General features: G+C 45.9%; 1 protein-coding gene across 3 annotated transcripts in view; it reads right to left on the reverse strand.

Moving 5' to 3' along the window:
• Nucleotides 1-9,564: 9,564 nt before the first annotated feature.
• Nucleotides 9,565-19,377, reverse strand: part of ANXA13 (annexin A13) — a 58,240-nt gene continuing 48,427 nt past the window's right edge. For 2 of the 3 annotated variants that reach the window (XM_032758497.2, XM_032758496.2), the window contains 3 exons: nt 17,586-17,661; nt 13,342-13,454; nt 9,565-10,071 (listed from right to left, as the gene is read on the reverse strand). In XM_032758497.2, the coding sequence (XP_032614388.1) occupies nt 9,952-10,071; nt 13,342-13,454; nt 17,586-17,661 (309 nt within the window). In that variant the 3' untranslated portion in view covers nt 9,565-9,951. Of the gene's footprint in view, nt 10,072-13,341; nt 13,455-17,585; nt 17,662-19,377 lie in introns of those variants that run through there. The other variant, XM_058444226.1, reaches the window with a different exon arrangement.

A 19,377-nucleotide genomic window follows, 5' to 3' on the forward strand; every position in this document is an offset into this window, starting at 1 on the left:
ACCAGTGCCTTTTCCTTCTGGTTCAGAGTCTAAAAATGCCTTAGGTCTCTTTTGTTCTGAGCTGTTCCTGTTCTAAGCAATCCTAAAATGACACTTACTGGAGACTAAAAATCATTAACACAAGGATACTGACATAAAACCCCACTTGATTCTGATGCTGAAGACGGTCATCACACTATGGAGTAGGCAGCTCCCGTGGAAACCACTAACTCCTCTCACTCAAATGCTCACTGAGCAGATTGGCCCTCCTAGCTGCAGGCCTGTTTTCCAGGAAGAGGCCCAATCCTGTCGCAAAAGCCCTGCAGACTCCCCAGGGACTGGTCAAAAGCTAGCTTCCTTAGTTTCCCCATTTTGTACTCATATTTCTCAGATTTTCTTTCTTTTCCCTTCCCTTGTGTGGTATTAACATTGGCTGTACACATTTTGAGCTCGTTTAATGTTGTTTACTTTAGGAACAAAAGACATCAGTATTTCTGGTTTAGTCACAAAGAAGTCATGGGACATTCTCTTCAGAGCCTTGGGACAATTCCTTAGGTACCAGGCAGCGGAGATCCAAGGAGCACTCAGTGACAGCCTGCCTTGGGCACAAATTCTGCCATCCAAAATGGAAGTACGATCACTCCACACGCAGGGCATTACATGATTTGCTTTGATTCTTCTCACGGCCTCCCCGCCTCCCCACTTTTTTTAGAGACAGACTCTTGCTCTGTTGCCCAGGCTGGAGTGCACTAGCACAATCATGGCTCACTGCAGCGTCAAACTTCTGGGCTCAAGCGATTCTCCTGCCTCAGTCTCCCAAGTAGCTGGGACTACAGGTTCATATCACCATGTCCAGCTAATTGTCTTTTTTTTTGTAGAGACAGGTTCTTGCTATGTTGCCCAGGCTGGTCTCAAACTCCTGGACTCAAGTGATCCTCCTGCCTCAGTCTCCCAAAGCATTGGGATTACAGGCATGAGCCCCTCTGCCCGGCTCATGGGCTCTTTTTATAGGAGCTTCCTTCCTACTATCTTGTCTAGCTGTGCTGTTTTCAAGATGTCAAAATTACCCTTGTAGCATGAACCATATGGTATTGGATGAATGTTGAAGACATTGTATGAACTCATGTTTAGCTTAATATAGATCCAGATGGATCTATATCTATGTCTATATCTCTATTTTTGTCTATGTCTATATCATCTACCTACATATATGTATAAATAATTATAGATAAATTGGAGGCCATTATTCTAAAAGAAGTAACTCAGGAATGGAAAACCAAATACCATATGTTCTCACTTACAAGTAGGAGCTAAGCTATGGGTAGGCAAAGACGTACAGGGTGGTATAATGGACTTTGGAGACTAAAATCAGGGAAGGGCAAGGGGGTGAGGGACAAAAACTACATATTTCTTATAGTGTACGCTATTCGGGTAACAGTTGCACTAAAATCTCAAACTCCACCACTATACAATTCATCCATGTAACCAAAAACTACTTGTACCCCAAAAGCTATTGAAACTAAAAAAAGATGTGTGTGTATACATGGTGTATTAGTCTGTTTTCATACTGTTGGTAAAGACATACCTGAGACTGGGTAGTTTATACAGGAAAAAGAATTTAATGCCCTTACAGTTCCACGTGGCTGGGGAGGCCTCACAATCATGGTGGAAGGCAAGGAGGAGCAAGTCACATCTTACGTGGATGGCAGCAGGTGAAAAAAGAGAGCCTGTGTAGGGAAACTCCCCCTTACAGAATCATCAGATCTTGTGAGACTTACTCACTATCACGAGAACTGCATGGGAAAGACCTGCCCCCATGATTCAATTACCTCCCACTAGGCCCCTCCCACAACACTTGGGAATTCAAGATAAGATTTGGGTGGGGACACAGCCAAACCATATCAAATGGGTTAGTATACATACTTATATTTCCTACTTCTGACCGCTGAGTTGGCTCAAAAGCAATGACATCCCAGTAGCAATGAGCAGAACCAGGGTCTACATCTTGGTATCCAACCCCATTTTCCAATAAAAAGAGTCAGGGCTCCTTGAAGAAATGACTGATTCTAGGGCTGGGAAAGGGAATGTGCAAGATGAGCCTGGATCTTCTCATAGGACTCTATATGAAATAACTCAGGAATGGAAAAGCAAAGTATACCACCCTGTATGCCTTTGCCTACCCATAGCTTAACTCCTGCTTGTAAGTGAGAACATATGGTATTTGGTTTTCCATTCCAGAAACTAAAGGAATACTGAAAAAGCAAAATGAGAGGGTACATCAAAGGGACACAGAAGCCAACTGCAAGAGTTCCCAACGGAAAAAGCTGGGACTATTTGAGCAACAAAATAAATAATATACTATTGGGTTATAACCCAAAGTATACAATAAATTATCATAATTCTATACTGATTTAAAATAATTAGTGGCTACATCAATAAATGGGGAAGAAAAGACAAATCTCCTGTTTAGAAGACTATTAAATAATTTATGTAGATACTCCCCCTCAAGGAGGTGGGACCTAATTCTACATCCCTTGAGCATAGGCTGCACATGGGGTCCTCCTTTTAATGAGTACAGTACAGAAAGGGGGAACAAGAAGAGTAATTTTTTAGTGGAGAGACCTGGCCAACACTATCTGAGCCAGGTGTTCAAAGTCAACCTCAACAGTGGTATGTTGTATTGGTAGCATGTTAATAGCACGTACCCTTGATCTGATGTGATAAGAATGGTACTTTACCTCTGTGATATTCCTCAAACCCATAACTCCAGTCTAGCCATGGGAAAAACATCAGATAAACCCAAACTGAAGGACGTTCTATGAAACTCCTCACTGGTACTCCTCAAAGCCGTCAAAGTCATGAAAAATATGGAATATCTACGGAACTGTCATGGCCAGATGGTGCCTAAAGAGACACGATGAACAAATGTAACGTGGTGTCCTGGATAGAACCCAGAACAGAAAAGCAACATTAGGTAGAAACTAAGGAGAAGCGAAGGAAGTCTGGCCTTCCTCGGCTGTGATGTATCAATCCTCATTTATAAGTTATGACAAATGCACTGTATTAGTGTCGGTGGTATGGGAAATATAGGAACTCTTGCTAATGTTGTTACAACTTCTCTGTAAATCTAAAATTTACAGAAATAAAATAAAATGAAGAGTTTATTTTGAATAATCTTCCCACACCCCTGGCCATTTCTTTTCTTTCTCCTGATGCTATGCCTCCCAACATACTGGTCTGCACCCTATGCCCTGATCATGAGAGAAATTGTCTCAATACCAACAGGCCGACGTGACATCTCTTCTGGGGGCTTTCACTCATTGGCACGGGGAGCTGAATACCATTTTTGGTTTTCTGGCACCCTTATTTCAGCTTATCTAGTTTCTGGGGGCTTATCTGAGGCATTTTGATTGGCTCTAACATGGTTTGAGACATTGTTTGGAGTCTGGAGGAGTTCTGTGCATTCGTCTCTTGCTGCTGAAGGAGTCAGGCTGCATACCTTTGGCCAGGAACACGTTGCCTGTGGCTGAGGATGGTGGGGTCTTCTGGGGGCTGTCATGTCTGACCCTCCGTGGGCCGATATCCACTGAAAAGTAGCTGTTTGTCCCTCGTCACGGTCTGCTTCCTTCGCTTCTTCTCTACCTCGCTCCTTTACGTGGTAAAACCTGTCTCATCTAGACCATTATTTTCATCTCCCTTTTCCTCTTAATCTTCCCTTTTCAACAGTCTCCTAAGGAGAGATTTACAAGGATTGATGATATGGTTATATGGGGTGCCTCGAACATCAGAACTTAAAATTTTTAAAATAAGAAACTGGCAACAAGGTGTTTTGTCCAGGCAGGAGTCTCTTGAATGGCTCAGCCCCTCTTAGGTAAAATAGACTGTGTGCAATGCTAGAACCAGCCCAGGTGCTCCCTCTGTGCAAATTACCAGAAAGCACCCTCTCTAGGCAGCTGCAGACCTGCAGCAAAGTCTTGGTGTGGGGAGAACGAGGGCTCAATTTCAGACCCCAGATATCTCCTCAGCCAGGCAGCTTTGCACAGTAGACAACCTATACAACGATTCACTGTGACCCTAAAACGTACAGTGGGTAGCAGCTCATTTTTCCAGGAAAAGAGCATTCAGGATAATTATTTCTTCTCATGCTGGTACCTGAGGACAGGGTGCAGATCGTCTTTGGAATCCCCTGGGAGAAATGAGATTAAGACCTAGACCAAGGGGAATGCTGGCATCAGTTCCTATCAGTTCATAAGAGCCAATTGCTAATTTTTCAACACTTGCAGAAACTGGTTGCTAAACATTTTTAAAAAATTAAGTTATATAAATGTACAATGAAAATATATTGATAACATGTAATAAATACTCAAAATTCATTCCTAATTATTGACTTCATTTTACTATTGACTATGCTTTTCAAGTTATTGACGTCTCTTGTATGTGTTTGGTGGGAACACTGTATATCCGTGTGCTACTGCTCTGCTTTTCTAAGCCAGGGCTCTATGTCGTCATGGCACTTTCTTGAAATTGGCATGGTGAGAGTATTTACACCATGGAAATGGACAAACGCTATGCATCAGTCTTTCCCATCACCCACCGCTGATTCTTAAACATCAACCAACACACCACAGCCCCTGACTGTGACCCAGTGGGACCCAGTGTTTCCAGAAACTCTCTGACACATGGTCCTGACTGAGGTCATCTTGTGGGAAACGACACCAAAATCCTCAAAGAAGAATTCACCATGAGGAGAGGGAGGGAAGACTGGAATGGGGACCCAGGCTCAGCACAAGGTGTAGGGCTTCAGGGGAGGCTGGGTGATACCACATGGTCCCTGGTCCCAGTCACACTGGGAACCATAGGGAATGTGGAGCTTGAACCAAAAGGGGTGGAACCTTGGAGACTGAATGTGGGACACCCCCATGGGAAGGACGGGGTGGTACCTCAAAAGTACGTTTAGAGTAAAACCCAAACACCTTACTGTGGCCTGCGAGGTGCTGCTCCACCTGGGCCCTGGCAACCCCTCTCTCTGTCCTCCCTCACGTAGCACCAACCACTGGCTGTCCAGGAATCCCTCGGCCACCTGTGTTCTTTCATATGTCATCCCCATGTCCTCTGTGCCCCAAACTCCCCCTGCCTAATGTATGGGTTGTTCCTCCCACCCCTCAGTCTCTCCTCAGAGAGGCTTCCTGGCTGCCCACATAAAGAAGTTCCCTGCTCCCTCCCTTGCAGCCCAGCCCCCATCACCACCCACCACAGGCTCCAGTTTCTTTCTTTCATGGCTGGCTTTATAAGCCATGCTCAATTTCTGATTGGGTTTGTTTACTTGACAATTATTTGTCTCCCTGCAAAACAGAAGAAGCACCATAAGGGCAGAATGAGTTGTGAGGGGCTCGCCCTGGAACCCTCAGCACCCAGCACAGTGCCCGGTGCATGGCTCGCAGTTCAGGCACATTACTTGATTGGAATAGGGACCGCTCAGTTGCCCTCCAGCCCTTTGGACTTGACAGCCTGAGTCCTGGCGAGGGGTGGGGCTGAAAAGAAATGACAAAGGGTTATTTTCTCCAGCCTCCATCAGGCCCCAGAAGTCCAGGTTAGGCAGTGCAACCTGTGCAGCAGAAGGAAGTGGGGTGTGTGTGTGTGTGCACACATGCACATGGGTGTGCAAGCATGCAGGAGGGCATTTTGCCTATTCGACTGAGGCCCATGTAGGGTCCCAGCAACCTGAGCGAAGAAATATAAGAGTTAGAGGCCAGAGAAGACTAAGAACGTGAGTGGCCAGTGCCGCTCCAAGGGGCTCACGGGAGCAATGTCCCACCCTGGACCCTGGTGTCCCGCCCTGGCCCACTCTAGAGGATGCCTCCCTGCCTTCCTCTGCTGTGCCCCTCCCCATGGGCTGGGAAGTCCTTGGGGTCCAGGAGACACACCCACTTGTGGCTTGGACACCCTTTTCTTGACCTAGCACCGGAGACTTCAAAATGCCCTGCCCTGAGCCCTGAGCTTCCAGGGTTGCTGCGGGTGTCTTCCCAGGGTCCATAGCAGGTTGTGGGAAGAAGTTGGCTAGGTGGGCCAAGCTGTCCTCATAGGTCCCTCCCAGTTCAGGACAGAGGCAGAAGCTGAAGAGATGGGCTGGACCCACACATTTGAGTGGTGGGCCTGCATCGGGGAGCCACGTGGAAGCCCCGGCACTGCTGAGAGGGATCTGTGGAGGGCTGAGGCTCCCACAGTAAGTCATGGGATGCCCTTGGCTCCTGGGGTGGGGTGGGAGGACTTTCAGCTTCTTGTGTGGTTCACCCAGACCAGCTCCCCAGAATCTATTCACCCACAAAACCCAGGTGACTCACTGTGAGTGAGCAATAGTGTGGAGCCCAGTCAGGGCCTGACACAGAATTCCATGGGGAACGGCATGCCTTGGCAGGATATGCTCTCCTCTGTGCAGCCCTGGAGGTGGAGTTCGGAGCCCCCTACCTATCTAAGCATCTGGGTGGCAGGAGCTGGCATCCCTTTAGTGGCCCTAGAGGAAGGGGCTAGTATGAGGAACAGGGCTGTGCAGTGGGGAGATGCCAAGATAGTGTTGCTCTCCTCTCTCCCTTCTTTCTATTTTTATCCTCCCCATTCCCTCTCTCCACAGGCAGGCGGGCTGGGGGCACAAGGAGAAGTCAGAGGGACCCGGGCAGGGCAGGGGTGTGTGGAAGGGAAAAAAGAAGACATTCCTGAGCTGCCTCTGTGGGAGAGGAAGGGTGGGGCATTCCTGGGACGGACCAGACCCCAGGCAAGTACCTAGAAACTGGCTCCAGCTTGCAAGTGATGAGCAATATTGAGCAGCCACAGAAAGGAACCTTGATGTCTCACTCAGCAAAATTTTAGACAAAAGCACTCATGGACCATGAGCTAGTCCGGCGAAGAGCACAGGCATTAGAGGCAGAAGGACTTGGGTTGAATTCTGGCCCTGGTACTTTATGTGGGTGATCTTGAGTAAATGACCTGGCTTCTCCATCTCATCAGCCTCAGTTTCTCCACCTGTAAAATATCTTCTTGCTTGTCTCTGTGTGAATTATGGCCATCAACAATCTCAAATTGTGTCTGTTTTTAATAGATCTCTTTTCAGTCCATTGATTTGTTTTTCTGTACTTACCATGAGCTCAGAACCCAAGAACTGGTTGTTTTGTTTCTGGCTATAAAAGCAAAGGCAAGCTTTGGCAACAAACAGGTAAATACAAATATGTTTTGTCACTGAGCTTGGTTCTAGAAAATAATTTTTTATGTATTAAAGCTTATAATGATGGCAATGACTATTAAGTAGATAAACCAGGATGTTGAAGACACTGATGTTAACATAACTTCTTAATATGTCCATCACTGTTTTGTAGCCACTAAAAAGACAATTATGACATCTATTCTTAACTGATTGGGCTGTTTGTTATATGTTGATCATACCCCAAATGGTGTGAATGAGATTTTGCTACTTAGTAGTGTCAGGCACAAATAATCAGCCAATGAATAATAACTATGATTATTGGACCAACGTGTTCAGGTTCTCTTGACAGATCCCTCTATGTCTAGCAGCCGCTAAAGTGATTTCCCAAAGCCCAAATGTGATCATGTTCTTCGCTTAAACATCTCCAGTGACTGCTATTGCCCAGAGGACCAAACTCGTGCTTGGCAGGCAGAACCATGGCTGATGTGGTTCAAACCTATTTTCACAGCTGCTTTGCCTGCCTGCCAGGGCCATTCCTTCCTTTCCACACATCTGTGCCCCAGGAGAATGGATTTCACCTCTTCCTGAAGACACCCTACCCACTCCGGCTTCTCCAGCCTCTGCTTGTGCCCTTCTTCCTTTATTTTTCTGGAGAGCTTCTACGCATTCTTTAAAACCCAGCACAAATGCATCTCTGGGAAGTGTTCCCCAGTTCCCCATGCAGAGCTGTGTGTTCTGTCTTCTTACTCATGGGTAGAGCCCTTTACCTGCTTGATATGCTTTGGCTCTGTGTCCCCATCCAAATCTCATCTTGAATTGTAATCCCCATGTGTCGAGGGAGGGACCTGCTGGGAGGTGATTAGATCATGGGGAGAGTTTCTCCCATGCTGTTTTTATGATAGTGAGTGAGTTCTCACAAGATCTGATGGTTTAAAAGTGTGGCTCTTCCCCTCCCCCATCTCTCCTGCCACCATGTAACACATGCTTTGCTTCCCCTTTACCTTCTGCCATGACCGTAAGTTTCCTGAGACCTCCCAGCCAGGTGGAAATGTGAGTCAATTACACCCGTTTCCTTTATAAATTACCCATTCTCAGGTAGTTCTTTACTGCAGTGTGAAAATGAACAAATATACTGCTCTTATTAATGCACTTACAGCATTCTATTGAATAAAAGAGACATCATTGACCTGGGAATGAACTGCCCCAAGGGGAGTCAGTGTTCTACTTATCTTTGTATCCTCAGAGCACAGCACAGTGATTGGCAGATAGTAGGGAATTAAGCAGCTGAATGAATACAGGCCCATTCTCATGTACTTCAAGTGATTTTTCCAATAAAGGCAGTTAGTAGCATGATTCCTGGTGTCAGCCAGCCCTGGATTGAAATGCTGGTTGATATGGTTTGGCTCTGTGTCACCACCCAAATCTCATCATGAATTGTAATCCTCATGTGTCTATTGTAATCCCCAGGAAAGACCTGGTGGGAGGTGATTGGATCATGGGGTCTGTGTCCCCCATGCTGTTCTCGTCACAGTGAGGGAGTTCTCATGAGATCTGATGGTTTTATAAGGGGCTCTTCCCCCTTTGCTCACCACTCTTTCTTTCCTGCTGCCACGTAAGACATGCCTTTTCCCCTTCCACCATGATTATAAGTTTCCTGAGGCCTCCCCAGTCCTGCGGAACTGTGAGTCACTTAAGCCTCTTTTCTTTATAAATTACCCAGTCTCGGTAATTTTTTACCGGTAATTATAGCAGTGTGAAAACGGCACTTGTAAATGAATTTAGATAGGTTACTTAATGTGTCAGTTTCCTCAACTGATAATTGGGAGTAATATTAACCTCATAGAGCTGTGGGGAGGATTAAGAATGAAATTGGACTACTCAGTGTCAGGCACAAATAATCAGCCAATGAATGACAACTATGATTATTGGGCCAAGGTGTCCAGGTTCTCTTGACAGATCCCTCTATGTCTAGCAACACGTCGCTATGAGACTAAAGTTTTGGAACACAGAATCTATTGGTGTGGAACCAATTCACTTCAGAGGTAGACCATTGATCTTGATCTTGTTGGCACTTTGCTCAGCTTAATTGTATTTGAAGATCAGATGGAAGACTCAAGTGAGTCAAATGTCTAGAGAAGAAAACCCAGTTAAACCAGGTAGCAGATTAGGGAATTTTACCCTTAGTTACAGTTTACAAAAGCAAGTGAATTGTTTCCTTATGACTAGCCTTGATTAGTGACCACTAAAAAATGTATGTTTGAATTTCACAAGTCATACATTTCCAAGACAAGAGCCCAAACTTATCAAGACAATCTTTGGAAAAGCAGCTTCTAGAGGCATAATCCACAACTTTAATTAACAACGCGGCTTTCAAATTGAACACACAGAGGGAAAATTAATCAATTGTTTAATTTTGTCTTTCCTGTACCTTACTTGTGTGCTGCATATCCTTCTAAATGTGCCATTACAAATGCATGGTTTTTCCATCAACTGCTGATTTCGTTGGTGTTTAGAAAGCATCCAGTTACCATGCTAAAAGAAAGTGAAGAGGCAGCCTTGATGCTTGCTAAGCCAGAGTTCAAGGTGCCCTGCCCACGCATCTTAACGTTGTTGCCCTTAACTTAAACAGCTTGGCCTGGCTGCGCCGCTTAAGCTGCCAAGAAAGTAATCCAGGACTCTTGAGGGTTTTCGTGCAGGAGTCGCATTTGCAAGTTTGATTTGGAATGTGCTCTTGACAAAGGCGGTTCCACCCTGTGTTCCTATTGCCCTGGCTTGGCTCAGTGCAAGAGGGCTACTAGCAGTTTCCGGAAGTCCCCGGAGGTGTCTGAGTGAACCACGTCAGAGAGAGACTTCTGATACTTCTCTTGGAACTTTGCTTTGATCCCCTGAAGGTCCACCTGTAGAAAAAATAACAGCAATGGAGATAAGAACATTTACGGTGTGTTCACAAACAGTGGACACTGTTCTACATACGTTATACTCATTTGCTCATTCATCTCATTCATGCCTGAAAACAGCCCTTGAGATAGGGCTTTATTTCCTATTATTATTTCCTTTATCACATTATTTCAATTTTGTGATCAGGAAAGGGAAGGCAGAGGTCAATTCCCCAAAGGTTGCAGAGGTGTCCACGTGTGTGTGTGTTCCACTAAAACTCTTGAATTTTTTTCTTTTCTTTTCTTTTTTTTGAGATAGAGTTTCGCTCTTGTTGCCGAGGCTGGAGTGCAATGGTGTGGTCTCTGCTCACTGCAACCTCTGCCTCCCAGGTTCAAGTGATTCTCCTGCCTCAGCCCCCCCAAGTAGCTGGGATTACAGTCAACCACCATGCCCGGCTAATTTTTTTCTGTATTTTTAGTAAAGACGGGGGTTTCATCATGTTGGCCAGACTGGTCTCGAACTTGTGACCTCAGGTGATCCACCCACCTCAGCTCCTGAAGTGCTAGGATTACAGGCGTGAGCCACCATGCCTGGCCCTAAAACTCTTGAATTTCATACAGTTTTTACATGTTACAAAGTATTATCTTTCTTTTGAGTTTTAACAGTTATTTGAAAATGAATTGCCCTAAGCCAGCAGGACTGTACACAACCTGGCAGTGAGCCTGAATTGGCCTGCAGGCTGTAGTTGGTTTTTACCCCTGGTATAAAGTTAAGAAAATTGTCAACATAGAGATGTGGAATTAAGCAATTAAGCAGTTTTTCCCTCACACCCTGATTAGCAAGGATATTAGTACCAGTCAACACAACTCAAATCACTAGCAACTTGTAGGATTTATTTTGAATCTAATTTATTGGAAGCTTGAAAAACCCAGGTGCTAGAAGTGATGATAGGACTCAGGAGAAAAATAAATTCAAAGATTGCTCTGCCAAAAGATTCTTACAGCCTAGCAAAGGAGATGATACTTGTACCAGAAAAGACGTAGTTCCAGGTAGAACATAATGGATCTCATAAAAGAAGCAGAGAACTCTTTTTAACCAGGAGTCTTTCTTTTCTTTTTTGGCTTAGATCCTACTATGTGCTCCAGACCCAAAAAGTGTGGCTCAGGGATCTGATTCTTTCTTCTCCTGCCCCAGTGAGAGGGCTGAGCTGAGATAGTGAGAGAAATGATCAGGATGGGAGTATGTGGGGGAGTGAGGGAGGGTTTGCAGTGGATGCGGAGCAGGTGGCAGACACTACAGGAGACAGGTGGTATCTGTCTCTCCCCCAGCCTTTGTGTCCCCCTGCTCCGCTGCTTGGCTCCTTGCCCCGTGCTGGGGCTGAGACAGGGGCAGGAAGGTGGAGGGTGGGTGGGGATGGGGTGCACAGGGCTCTGTTCTGTGGCTTTGGGAGATTAGGAAGTCTGGCCAAACTACTGTTTCTAGCCAGGCCTGAAGCCTTCTGAGGGAACGGCCCACATGTTGAGATGGCCCAGGACGTGTGGTTGATTCTGAGATGGGACAGAGCTTCTTGGAATAAAACACTCCGTGGGCCACGTTGGAGTGATCACGGAACCCTCACAAGCCCTTTGGATGGATCCAGTCTCTCTGGGGGTCTTTTGGAATCCTGGGTCTTCATTGTGTTCAACCTGTCCCCTTTGAGTCCCTCAAGATCTCTCATCTCTCAGTGACTTTGGCTGGAGGTCGAGTTGCTAAGAGACAGAGGGATGGACAAGGCAGAAGTCCTGGAGAGAAAGGAGGTAGAGGGATTTGGAGCCATGGAGGAGAGAGGCAGAGGCATGGCGGGAGCAGAGCAGAGAGAATGGCAAAGGGAAAGAGGGGAGAGAGAGACATGGCCTTCAATAGAAAAAGACAAGTTGTGGAGGAGGAGAAAGGAGGGGAGGAGAAATTCCAGGAACAGAAATAAAAATGCAAGAACCATCCTGTTGCAAAGTTATATTTAAAAACAGTGTCAGATGTTAAGTATTATTTGTTAAGAAGCCATGGATCAGAATTTGGATTGGTGTCCCTCCCCCTTCACCTCCCCCTTCATTTAACAACTTTTATTTTTATTTATTATTTTTTTTTTTTGAGGGAAGATATCTGTGGTTTTCAAGTGCTTAGTTCCACTTCATTCCCCAAGGCTTCTCCTGCTGCCGATGAAATGCCACTCCCCCTTTATTTTGTACCTCCTTCTGTCTGTGGCCCCATATCCCAAAGTGTTAGCTGTGAATTCTTTTTTTTTTTGAGACCGAGTCTCGCTCTGTTACTCAGACTGGAGTGCAGTGGCACCGTCTTGGCTCACTGCAACCTCCACCTTCTGGGTACAAGCAATTCTCATGCCTCAGCCTCCTGAGTAGCTGGGACTACAAGCGTGTGCCACCATGCCCAGCTAATTTTTGTATTTTTAGTAGTGACGGGGTTTCACTATGTTGGCCAGGCTGGTCTTGAACTCCTGACCTCAGGTGATCCACCCACCTCGGCCTCCCAAAGTCCTGAGATTACAGGCGTGAGCCACTGCACCCGATCAGCTGTGATCTTGACAGCTGCTCCCAAGCCGTTGGCTCTTCCTCTGCCTTCTCTTTCTTATACACACACATTCTCCGAGAGCAAATACAAATTGGCTTTTAGGGGGTGAAAAAACCCTTAATCTTTTTACGTATAAAGCACTGATATCCACATGGTATATAAACAGATTTGTAGTATTATCTCTGGTGTTAACATTTCTTGAGGGGAAGGGATGGCAATGAAGAAACACATGTGTCTAAAAAGGTTCCTTAGAACAGCAATGGTTTTTAAGAAGATTGAGAACCATTGCCTTATGCTGATGTGCTTGCTTCTGCAGTGTGTTCAGTTAAGGAAAGGCCTCGCTCGGGAATTCAGAAATCATTCTCTTTTTGTCCCTGCTGCTGGCTGACCTCTTTCAAGTGTCTTTGTTTTGTCTTCCTTAACATGGAGCTGTGCATAGCTGCAGCCCCTGAGAACCGCTCGACGGGGTCGCCTCTGCGCCCCTCCACGAGCTCTCCGGAGCCACAGAGGACAAAAAAAGAAGCAACGATCATTATTGTATTTTTATAAAAAGAAACAGATTGAAGCAGAGCACAATGTCTTCTGCAAATTCTGGGAAGGCAAGGGGCTGTCTCTGTTTTACTTTTTCTGTAAATAGGCCCTTAATAGAAACTATTTGTTGATGACATCAGTGGTGGAAAAAAGAGAAGTTGCAGCCGCCTCTTTGGAGTTGGAGTGTGTCTTACCTCAGCCCTGGTCACGATTATGCGAATCAATGTCTCCTCATCGGTCCCCGCACCCTTCATCGACTTGTACAGACGTTCAGCAAAATAGCCCTCGCAGTCCCGGGCACATCTCACTAGGCAGCACGAAGGAAAAGAGAATGTGAAGCTTTCACGTTTTGTGGAATGACCTTGGGACCCCCCTAAATGTCACCTGGCTGCCCTTCGAGCTGACTGGATGGTGAGGCAGAGGTTTGAAAGGAGCTGACTTGACACTGTTGTGAAATGAGATTCGGAAGATTCCCTGGTCAGAGCACCTGGAATCTTCAAGCATAGCTCCTCTTCTGACCCCTGAAGACCTTCTAGAGGAGAGCTGTGGCTTCCTCGGGCCTTCCCAGCCACGTCCATGATTCTTGTTATTTCCCAGCAGAAATAACTTTCCCTATCGAGTGAAATCTCTGGTGCTGTCCTAGGGTTCTGAAGGGAAACAGATTGGCCAGCAACCTTCTGGAACAAAACTTCATCATCTTGACAGTGTATCCAGTTGGACAGCCGCCTGCTCTCCTATGCTCAACAACCTCCCTACCCTTTGTTTTTCCTCACTGGATTTGTTTTGTAGCCTCATCTCTGAACCTTTTCCAGGTTCCCAGCGATCTTTTGGTTTGCAATCCGGGATGTTGCCTTGATGAAATGTTTGATCCTTTTTAAAGATCACTTTCCTACGATGCTGCTATTTGCTCTTTCCTGGCCTTCCCTTGCCTTCCAGCTTTGATCTATCCACAGCTTAATGAAGCGTGGTCTCTATTCATCAAGCAGGTGACAGGGTGCATCTCTTCTCCTGGGAATAAATCATTCCTTCCCCTCCTCCCAGGCTCACATGGATCCAACATGACTAACACGTTAGAGGAAAAAAAAAATTGCCCTTTAGGCTGTTAACATTTCTCTAGAACACTTGATGATGTTAGTGATTAACAGTAAGTGATTATTTCAGCATAAATGTGGAATGTGCAACCTTACTATGTCCCATAACGGGGCTGTTGTTGTCTAGGGGACTGTCTGTGTGATTGATGCTTATAAGCAGGGGAGAGGAGCAGAGTTTGGGAAGCAGAGTCTAGGTTGGGGACCAGCCTCCTTTTACAGGCCATGTGGTAGCTGCCACAGTTTCAATGGAAAAGAAAATAGCACTGGAAAAGAAACGATGTCTGGCCTCTTTCTCCTGAGAACAACCCAAAAGCTGCTGGATTGGTGGTTCAGGGGAAACTTGCACGCTACTTTGGGAAGTAACATATTCAAGACTCACTGTGGTCCCCAGGCAATTTGAGCTAGTGAGCACCACAAAGTTTTCCTGAAAATCCTCTTCCGTACAGCACGACTTGATGCGGGGATCATTGTCTGCCTGAAGTCACTGTGTCCCGCTCCTGCACAGGGGTCTTCTCCCTTGACATTCCTTCTACCATCTGGTATTTTTGGGAAGAAAACCCTCAACATTTCTCCTGTCTATAATCTATGCTTGGGGAACAACCTCTGTTGTTAGCAGCAGCAGGAATCCCTCAAAAGGCTGGGCAGGGATAGCCAGAGAAGATGTGGAATAAAATTCTTCACTGCAGCCAGGCGCGATGGCTCACACCTGTAATCCCAGCGCTTTGGGAGGCCGAGGCCGGTGGATCACTTGAGGTCAGGAGTTCGAGACCAGCCTGGCCAACATGGTGAAACTCCATCTCTACTAATAACACAGAAATTAGGCGTGGTAATCCCAGCTACTTGGGAGGCTGAGGCACGAGAATCACTTGAAGCTGGGAGGCAGAGGTTGCAGTAAGCCAAGATCGCACCACTGCACTCTAGCCTGGGTGACAGAGTGAAACTGTGTCTTTAAAAAAAAAAAAAAAAAGAAAGAAAAAAACCTCTCACAGCAAGTGGCAGGAAGGGCAGCCAGCCCAGTGCTCTGTATCTTGCTCCCCTTTGCCTTCAGGGCAAGTTCCTGAACTTCAGGGAGTATAACACAGTCACTTGGAGAGTTTGTAAAAGTGCGGCTTCCCGGGCTCCCTTCCTGGAGTTCTCAATGGGAACCCGGAGTGGGGCCCAGGAACCTGCATTGTAACAGGTGATTGAGGCAGGGGGTCCATAGACCTCACTTTGAGAAATGCTGCTCCAGAGGCTGCATGTGGTGGGAGCCATTTGACCTCAGCCCCCTGCTCCTAGATGTTAGTCATAAACTGGCATGGCTATAAGTTAGGTGGGAGTGGGGTGGGAGGTGTCTAGAAAATAGTCATGAAGCCGTATTCTGTTATTTGTGTGGCTTATTCTCAAGGTCTTTTCTAATCACTTTTTTTCGCTACCACTGGAGTACAGCTCTCTCTTAGACTGTGTGGTCCTCAACCCCAGGGACTTTGCTTTTCCGTCATCTATACCATCTTTGCTCTTTCTTTTTTATCTTTATCTTTAGCCTAATCTGTTGATTTGTACCCACCAGCTTAAAATCCACCATGAGCTTTAGGCTCCTTAAGAGCAAGAACTGGCCTTATTTACCTCTTATTCCCACACCCAGCACAAACCTTGGGCCCAGGCATGTGCTGAGTAATTGTTAAATCATTGAATAGTTGTGATACCATCTTCTGACCACACTCTGGTGTTTTCCCGATTCTCACACTGCAAGTATAGCAAGCAAGGACGTAGAGCCTCAGAACCAGGCCATGAGTAGATCCTATTATCTGCTCAAGACTCTTCTTAATTATGCCTAGTGTTCCATTATTGGAATGCTAAGCATGTGGGAGTTCTTTATATCCTACTGCTCAAGGTCATCACCAAGGTCTGAATTTTTCACACATGTATGCAATTCAAAAAATTGCAACCTCCGGCATAAATGGCTTAAGGCCCTAAGCACAGTCACTTATACCAGGGCTCGTGTATATACCCAGTGTGGGTCATGAGTAACACTGGGGATTTTTAGGCCTCCGGATATCACAGCAGAGGTCTTGCTCATTGAATGCAAAATAAGGATGGATTAAAAAAAATCAATTGCTGACATTGTTCAAAAAAAACCCTAAAGAAACCAAACAAAAGAGTTTGGCAACTGGAGCACATTTAACTTCCAGGCCTGCTTATTTGGTTCTTCCTCTTCTGAGGACAGGTCTCTCCATTGCTTCTGCCATTTGGGTTGGTGCCCTGGATTCCTCACCACAGGAGTGTGGACAATGGACAATGCCTTCATTCCAGGGCTTGCAGAAAGAAAGAAGGAGCCTGCCAGACACAGCCTCATGCCCATCTCTCTGCTATTTCCTGCCTTTGGGCAACACCTGGAGAGGAGGTCCTGGGGTTTGGTTGGCACAATCCGGATCTGATCTCCCTCCCCTCTCTTTCCAAACAAACTTCATTCTTTGAAAACATTGAAAGGAACCAAATAGAAAAGGAAACTTGTGAGCTATCAGGCTGCCTGAAACTGGATAACAGTCTAGGTTGTTGACAGGTGCCCTCAGGGACCCATGGTGTTAGTGGGTAATATGGTGTGGCTGTGTCCGCACTCAAATCTCATCTTGAATTCTAGCTCCCACAATTCCCGCATGTGGTGGGAGGGACCCAGTGGGAGATAATTCGATCATGGGGGTGGTTTCCCCTCATACTGTTCTCATGGTAGTGAATAAGTTTCACGAGACTTGATGATTTTATAAGGGGTTTCCTCTTTCGCTTGGGTCTTACTCTGTCTTGTCTGCCACCATGTAAGATGTGCCTTCTGTCTTCCACCATGATTGTGAGGCCTCCCCAGGCATGTGGAACGGTGAGTCCGTTAAACTTCTCTTTCTTTATAAATGACTCCATCTTGGGTATGTCTTTATCAGCAGCATGAAGATGGACTAATACAGCAGGACTGCAGTGGATGCTGTGGTGTGCCACTCAGATGCCCTATTCAGGATTGAGGCAGTCATTCACAGCTGAGTCCCTCCCCAGGAATCTCCCTCCAAGGGAGAGAGCTGGCTTGCCCAAAGTTGCACTGCTCCCCTGGTACAGCCAGTGTTACATGACTGGTTGATGTGGGGTGCCAAAGCCTGGCCCCCTTGCTCCACTTTGGACATCTCAGCTTCCGAGCTTCCTGTGGGATCAGCAATGCCCCTGTTGCAACTACATCATAGTCACTCTCTCCCTTGCTCAGTGCTGCTTAGATGTATTGACCCCCAAAAGCTATTCCCTCAAATCTTCCTACACACCAAACCTCTGTCTGAGTCTGGTTTCAGGCAGCCCAACCTAAGACAGGAAATCTCCTAACTTTACTTTACCGAGAGTTAAATAGGCCTTCTGCAAATCGCCTGATGTTTCTTCTTCAATGGCTTCTTCTATGTCTTTGCCAATGAGCTGCAGAGAAAACCAAAATCAGCTGTTATTCCAGGTTTGCCTTTGACCTTGGTACTCTTGGGGTTGTTCCTCTACAAAAAGCACTGAAGTTTTCCACATTTAGTCCTGTGGCTTCAGGGAACTCCTATCCCGACTCTTGCCTCGTAGGATTGGGGTGTTTGCCCCCCATTCGAGAGAGGGCTCTCATTGCTGAGGAGTCAGTTTGGATTTGACTCCTAACGGATTTGACCTTAGTCAGTGCCACTCCCTCAATCTCAATTTCCTCATCTGTAAAATTTGGGAGTGGAGAAACAACTAATATATACTATAATCATAGATTTTTTTTTTTAACATTGATGTGTAGTTTAGTTCCCATGTGTTCTTCAACCTTTCCAGTTTCAATTTCCCAGGAGGCTGTGGTTATGATCATCTGACATGCACCTCCATCCTCTTCCTTGTCTTGGGACCAGGGACTTAGTCACAGTTTGAGTGAAATAAGTAGGGATGGTGAAGTTCATGATAAGTTGATCTAAAGTTCCTGAGAGGGTGGGTCTGCAAGGGCTGGAAGCCGGGGGTGCTGACCACATCAAAATGCCACTTGTCTTCACTCTGGGGTGATTCCAAATAATCCTATATTCACCACTGGCTTACATATTGCTCTGCACAGCATTACACATTAGGTTTCTTTCTAAATATTTACAGAAGCTGAAGTTCAGAGTAAATTGTGACTATCCTTAACACAAATACTGCCCGGGCCAAGCTCAGGGCAGGCACATAAAGAGAAAGGAGAGTGCTTTGCTGGGTTTGGGGAAATGCAATTAAGCATTAGGAATACTGAAACTTCTTTCTTAGAAATTATCTTTTGAGGATATGACACAATTGATTCTATAAATAACTGGGGACTTTGAGTATGCACCAGTGGAGTTTATATGGTTTATTCTGAAAACACAGGTAAACAAAATGTTCTTTGTGATGTAAGCACAATGTATGTCGGGGGAGGAACTGTGTCCAGATTTAATGCAGCCCTGTTGCTTGATCTCCTAGTCATTGTTTGCGTATCTGGAGGTCTTGGTGTGTGGCAATAGAAACAAGATTAGAAGAGTCAGGGAACTGTCCCTTCCTTAGCTGCCCCCAGTCTTTTTTGGGTTTGATGTGGGAGTCATTATTTTGGAAGGGACTGGTATCCCTTTCCCAGAAACAAGGTTCTTGTTCTGTAGACTGAGATCATACTTCAAGAGAACATTTTGTTCACACAGGTCTTGTTTACTTTAAAAAATCCTCACATTAAACCATTTTCCATTTCTATTGTTAATACCAGGCTAGAACAGGGATTTTAAATTTTCTGTAGAATCTCAGCCTACAAAACAGATGAAAGCAGAAAGCAGAGCTGTGCTGGGAGGCAGGAGGTGGGCTCCCTTCCCTAGCCATTGGCATCAATACCATGTTTTTGCCCTCTCGGGTTTTTTCCTTGCACAACTCCAGGAGGTGCTATTCACACACTGCAACAAGAAGGTACTGCCCTGTCTGCTTCCTGCCCCACCCTACTCCTGGTAACTGCTGAGGCATCTCCGTGGGACACAATCTGAAACAATGGTCTGGCCCAAGCTGTTGGGTCTGTACTTTGGATACTTCTCACTTCAGTTACTGCAACACGATTCTTAGGGGCTCTTTGTACAGAAGCAGATTTTCTGATCTCAGTAGAAAAACGCATTATGGGGGTAGATTCCAAACAAGTCT

The sequence above is a fragment of the Hylobates moloch genome, unplaced genomic scaffold (genome assembly GCF_009828535.3).
Source record: "Hylobates moloch isolate HMO894 unplaced genomic scaffold, HMol_V3 SCAFFOLD_9, whole genome shotgun sequence".
Taxonomy (NCBI): domain Eukaryota; kingdom Metazoa; phylum Chordata; class Mammalia; order Primates; family Hylobatidae; genus Hylobates; species Hylobates moloch.